The sequence below is a fragment of the Henckelia pumila genome, unplaced genomic scaffold (genome assembly GCF_033568475.1).
Source record: "Henckelia pumila isolate YLH828 unplaced genomic scaffold, ASM3356847v2 CTG_429, whole genome shotgun sequence".
Lineage (NCBI taxonomy): Eukaryota > Viridiplantae > Streptophyta > Magnoliopsida > Lamiales > Gesneriaceae > Henckelia > Henckelia pumila.
The window spans coordinates 2,124,225-2,130,667 of record NW_027331826.1 but is presented as its reverse complement, the minus strand read 5'-3'; the positions used below and the strand labels follow the sequence as shown (position 1 = coordinate 2,130,667).

At 39.9% G+C, this 6,443-nt stretch overlaps 1 protein-coding gene and 1 non-coding gene across 2 annotated transcripts; one reads left to right on the top strand and one right to left on the bottom strand.

The window, feature by feature from the left end:
• Positions 1-4,138: 4,138 nt before the first annotated feature.
• On the bottom strand, positions 4,139-5,833 carry LOC140871177 (uncharacterized). The gene has a single exon (XM_073273610.1). It carries the CDS (start codon positions 5,831-5,833, stop codon positions 4,139-4,141), a length of 1,695 nt encoding a protein of 564 aa, XP_073129711.1.
• Positions 5,208-5,314, top strand: LOC140871195 (small nucleolar RNA R71). The gene has a single exon (XR_012147637.1). It is a non-coding gene; the product is annotated as a small nucleolar RNA R71 (small nucleolar RNA).
• Positions 5,834-6,443: the final 610 nt, after the last annotated feature.

The following is a 6,443-nucleotide window of genomic DNA, read 5'->3' as shown; positions in this document are numbered from 1 at the left end:
AAACTTCTGTTTCTTGGGTGCCATGTCAATAAAGATGAGAAATTGAGTGTTGAACCTGTGAAATTGAGAGAAGAAATATAGTAATAGAATGAGAGAGAGAGAGATGGCGGCGGGAGGGATTAGGGTTAGAAGGAAAAAGGGAAGGGGAAGTAAAGAAAGAAAGAAGGGGATCGGGCATTTAAAATCTGAGTCTGCTCGATGCGCCCGCAAGTAGGAAAGTGCCGCGCGGGCGCACACCCCTTTTTTAAAAAATTGTGAGACAGTGGGTTTTGGTGCGCGGGCGGCAGAAAACTGCCGCGCGAGCGCACCCCTCTTTCAAAAATTTTGCGGGATAGTGGCTTTAGTTGCGCGGGCGGCAGAAAACTGCCGCGCGAGCTCACCCCCTCGTTTTGAAAATTTTTCAGAGACAGTACTCAAACTCGAGAAATAAAAGGAATTAACTTAAAAAGTTCTAACGCTTACTAAAATGAACAAAAATGCATATAAATAAAATTAAAAAAAAGTAGATTGTAGTTCTCAATTTAAAGTCGAGATCTTGACTTTTCATCCTCCCCAAACTAGTCTTGGTCAGTCAATGTGGTGATGACTGGCATGGAATCCACATCACCCCCCACATAGTGTTTTAACCTTTGAGCATTGACCATGAACGACTCGTTACGGGCATCTTTGATCTCTATGGCCCCCGATGGGTACACCCTTGTGATTTTATAGGGCCCAGACCATCTAGACTTCAGTTTTTTGGGAAATAGTCTTAACCGAGAGTTAAACAGCAACACAGCATCTCCTTCCTTGAAGTCCCGCTGTCGAATGCGCCTGTCATGTATTCTCTTGGTTCGTTCCTTGTACGAAACCGTCATGTCATATGCACTGTCACGGAATTCCTCCAGTTGATTAAGCTCTAGCAATATTTTTTCACCTGCAGCAGCAAATTCGTAGTTTAGAGTCTTAATAGCCCAATATGTTCTATGCTCTAATTCAACAGGTAAATGACATGCCTTTCCAAACAACAATCTATAAGGGGAGGTGCCTATAGGTGTTTTAAATGCTGTCCTATAGGCCCATAAGGCATCATCAAGTCGAAGTGCCCAATCCTTCCGATTAGTACTCACACTTTTCTCCAAAATCTGTTTGATCTCTCGATTTGATACTTCCACTTGGCCACTGGTCTGGGGATGATATGGGGTAGAGACTTTATGCTAGACACCATATTTCTTTAAGAGTTTGTCAAAAAGTTTATTGCAAAAGTGGGTGCCACCATCACTAATTATTGCACGGGGTGCACCAAACCGATTAAAAATGTTTTTCTTCAAAAATTTCAGTACAACCTGTGCATCATTTGTTGCAAAAGCTTCGGCCTCTACCCATTTTGAAACATAATCGACTGCGACCAAAATGTATTTTTTTGTCAAAGAAAGTGGAAATGGTCTCATAAAATCGATTCCCCAAACATCAAATATCTCACACTCAATGATATTATGTAAAGGCATTTCATTTCGGTTAGAGATATTACCTGTCCGCTGACATCTATCACAAACTAAGACAAACAAGCGCGCATCCTTAAAAAGGTTGGGCCAATAGAACCCACATTCAAGTACCTTTGCTGCAGTCTTGATTGGCACAGCATGGACACCTACCTCACGATCATGACAATGACTGAGGATGCTTTGCATTTCTCCTTCCGCCACACATCTCCGAATCATTGAGTCAGCACATATTTTAAACAAAAATGGTTCCTCCCAAAAGTAGTGCTTGACATCCGATAAAAAAATTTTCTTCTGATGGAAATATAGATTATGTGGGAGTGTGCTTGTGACCAGAAAATTAGCAAAATGTGCATACCATGGTGAACTCTCTATGGCGAAAAGTTTTTCATCAAGGAACCAATCATCTATGTCCTCTAATTCGTTTTGTGCATCATCAGGAATGCATTCTAATCTAGACAGATGATCAGCTACTATGTTTTCAACACCTTTCTTATCCCTGATCTCTAAATCAAATTCTTGCAAAAGTAAGATCCACCTAATCAGCCTAGGTTTTGCATCTTTCTTTGCCAACAAGTGCTTAATAGCAGAGTGATCTGTGTAAACTGTGATTTTTGAAAGTACAAGGTACGAAATTTGTCCAGTGCAAATACTATAGCTAACAACTCCTTTTCAGTGGTGGCATAATTTAGTTGAGCTTCATTAAGAGTCTTACTAGCGTAGTAGATAGTTCGGAATACCTTGTCTATTCGTTGGCCGAGTACCGCACCAACAGCAGAGTCACTGGCATCGCACATTACCTCAAATGGAAGATCTCAGTTTGGCGATGTCAGTACTGGCGCAGTCACCAGACTTTCTCTCAACACCTCAAAGGCCTGCAAACAATTTGAATCAAAATCAAAAAGGGCATCTTTCATTAGCAAAGAAGACAGAGGTTTGGTAATTTTTGAAAAGTCCTTAATAAATCGCCGATAAAAACCAGCATGTCCTAAGAAACTTCTAACTCCCTTGACTGTCGTGGGTGGCAGCAAATTTTGAATAACGTGCACCATGGCCCTGTCCACCTCGATCCCCTGTTCAGAAATTCGGTGACCCAAAACTATACCTTCTGTCACCATGAAATGACACTTCTCCCAGTTCAGCATCAAATTTGTCTCCTCGCATCTCATTAAAACAGAATTCAAGTTATGCAGACATGCATCAAAAGATTGACCGAAAATAGAGAAATCATCCATGAAAATTTCTAAAAAATTTTCGACCATATCATGAAAAATGGCAGTCATGCATCTCTGAAAAGTAGCAGGAGCGTTACACAATCCAAAAGGCATACGTCTATAGGCAAACGTACCATATGGGCAAGTGAAAGTCGTTTTATCCTAGTCTTCAGGTGCAATCGCTATTTGATTGTATCCTGAGTACCCATCTGAAAAACAGTAAAACTCATATTCAGCCAATCTCTCTAGCATTTGATCAATGAACGGGAGAGGAAAATGATCCGTACGGGTCGCGTCATTTAATTTTCTATAGTCTATGCACATACGCCAACCTATAACTGTCCTAGTAGGTATTAATTCATTATTCTCATTCTTTATGACAGTTATCCCCCCTTTCTTTGGTACACACTACACTGGACTCACCCATGGACTATCAGAAATAGGATAAATGATACATGCGTCCAACGGTTTGATCATCTCAGCTTTTACAACTTCCTGCATCTTCGGGTTTAGTCTCCTCTGTGGTTGGACTAATGGGTTGATGCTCTCCTCCATTAAGATCTTGTGCATGCATATGGACGGATTTATTCCTTTGATATATGCCACTTTCCAAGAAAATACACTCTTGTGATTCTTGAGCACATCCATTAGTCTGGCCTCCATATCACCTGTCAAAGAAGAAGAAATTATGACAGGTAAATTATCATTCTCACCTAAAAATACATATTTGAGATGGGTAGGCAATGGTTTCAATTCCAAAGTGGGTGGTTCCTCAATGCTTGGTTTCTGAAGGACTAAATCCTTCCGGTTGCCAAGATCTTCAAGTCTAAGCTTTCCACCTCTTCTCAATGACTGGTTGTCATTCAAATATGCAGTCATCCCTTCAATTTCATCACTGAAATCATTCACATGCTCAAATATAAGTGCAGTTTCTAATGGTTCCTGAAAAGTATCCCGCACTTAATCAAATAACAGTGAATCCACTACATCTAGTTGAAAACATTTTTCATTATTCTGAGAAAATTTTAAAGCATTAAAAACATCAAACGAAATTTTCTCTTCTCCCACTCTCAAAAGCAACTCTCCCTTCTGGACATCTATTAGTGCCTTTCCTGTCGCCAGGAAAGGTCTACCCAAAATGAGTGGCATGTCCAAATCCTCTTCCATATCTAACACTACGAAGTCCACGGGGAAGATGAATTTGTCCACTTTTACAAGTACGTCCTCGATTATACCCCGTGGATATTTGATGGACCTATTCGCCAGTTGTAACGATATTCTGGTGGACTTTGGTTCTCCCAAGCTCAATTTCCTAAACACAGAGTAAGGCATTAGATTTATACTCGCACCCAAATCACACAAAGCCTTATGAAATTGAACATCATTAATTACACAAGGTATAGAGAAACTCCTTGGATCCTTTTGCTTTAGTGGGATTTTATTCTACACCAGTGCCGAGCAGTTTTCCGTCAGACTTATCATCGCATGCTCCTCCAATTTCCTCTTGTTAGAGAGGATCTCCTTCAAGAATTTCGCATAACTTGGCATTTGCATCAGTGCATCAGCGAAGGGTATATTGATATTCAATTTCTTAAACACTTCTAATAATTTACCAAACTGAGAGTCTAGCTTGGCCTTCTTAAGAGCTGCAGGAAAAGGTGGTGGCACAACAATTTTTGATTGTGAAGTGGGTGGGGGTGTTAAGATAGATGACTTGCCTGAAGTTTTTTCTGATGTAACTGTTTCTGGCTCTTTCTCGCTTTTTGGTTCAGGCTCGACCGTCTTTCCACTCCTTAATTCAATTGCTTTCACCTGTTCCTTCGGATTCTTCTCAGTGTCACTTGGCAAAGTACCCTGTTCTCTGCTGGAAATTGATTTGGCCAATTGCCCTATTTGATTCTCCAGATTCTTTATCGATGCATCTTGATTCTGCATGCGGGTTTCAGTAGATGATATAAACTTCTGCATCATCTGCTCCAAGTTTGATTTCTCCTCTTGAGGCTGCCTGCTGTAGTTCTGATTCCCATATGCTTTATTATTCTGTCCACCCCACGAGAAATTTGGATGTTGTCTCCACCCTTGATTGTATGAATTCGAAAATGGGTCATTCCTTGGGCAATTTTTATTTCCCATGTGACTTGCCATAACTCCCTCCGGTTGAGAAAATGTTTGACAGTCTTTCGTGAAATGCTCTGCACCACATTTTTCACACCACACTTCTTGTACTCGCATCACAGAGTGTCCCACGCTTAGTTCCTCAATCCTTTTGTTCATGACTTCAAGTTGAGCAGCCACTGATGTGAATGCATCAATTTGATGAATTCCAGTATATTTTTGGGTTGCACCCCTTTCAGATTGAGGATGATAGCTACTAGATGCCATTTTCTCGATTAATTCAAAGCCATCCTCTGACGATTTTCGCAGAAGATTTCCACCTGCAGCTGCATCTAACATGGTACGATTTGAGTGAGAAAGACCATAATAAAAAGTTTGTGCCACAAGACCCTCTGGAAATTGGTGGTGTGGACATCTCCGCAATAGATCCTTGTAGTGCTCCCATGCTTCGTAAAACGTTTCCTGTTCTCCTTGGGAAAAAGTTGTGATATCAACTCTCAGCTTCATTGACTTAGATGGTGGAAAGTATTTGGTGAGGAAATACTTCGCCAAATCATCCCAAGTTGTGATGGAACCTGCAGATAAATTCGTTAGCCATGCTTTCGCCTTGTCTCGCAGTGAAAAAGGGAATAAACGCAACCGAATAGCGTCATCAGAAACTCCCTGTATCTTGAATGTATCACAAATTTTCAGAAAATTTGTGATGTGTACATATGGTTCATCAATGACACTCCCACCAAATTGAAGTGTGTTCTGAATCATTTGAAGAATGGCCGGCTTTATCTCAAAGTGATTAGCTGCTACAGTTGGCCGGATGATGCTTGGTCTAGCACCTTCAATGTTTGGCAAGGCAAGATCCATCATGAATCTGTAATCTGGTTGTTCCTGTTCATGTTCTTCTTCCATTTCTTGTTGTTGTTGTTGCCTTCTTCTCCTATGAAAAGTTCTCTCGATTTCTGAATCAAAAGGCAATAATTCCTCAGGTGAGTGTTGCATGTACTGCAAGAGAATCCTGCAATCCATAGATGGAAATGAGTGATTAAAATTGTAATAGAGAAAAATCAAATAAAACAAATTAAAATCTATTTAGTCCCCGGCAACGGCGCCAAAAACTTGATCGACGGAATACTAACACTTAAATTTCCTTTAAAAATCTCTCAAATCCAGTCGATAATAATCGCAAGTGCACGATTCAAGTTATAATAAAATGTACTGAGTACGAGTATCGTCCTCAGGGACTAACAATAGTAATTTGTCTCGTTGATTTTCAACTACACAAAGTATCTCAAATTTGATTTTGGAATTATCTAACATTTAAAATTAATTAAGAACTCAACGTAAATAAAAGTGGATTTCACAACCAAACAATCAATTCTCAGACTGAAGAACACCAATTCAAAATGATTTTGTTGGAATTTCGGTTCACCTTTCCCCTAATTGAACTGGACGATTAGAATTTAATTTATTCTTTTAAATTTGACAGAAATTCCTGTAACATTGACACTCTCTCTCGAGGTGATGTCAAACTAATCAAATCAGTGAAATAATTAAATCTCTTTAATTATTTATCATGACTGATTGCTTTGCGTTCTATGAATTCTACAACTTTCAACCTGGTGGTCTATGGCTATCA

Bases quoted from the DNA above. Each gene is read 5' to 3' on its own strand.
- LOC140871177 (XM_073273610.1), bottom strand. From the start codon at position 5,833: ATGGATTGCAGGATTCTCTTGCAGTACATGCAACACTCACCTGAGGAA.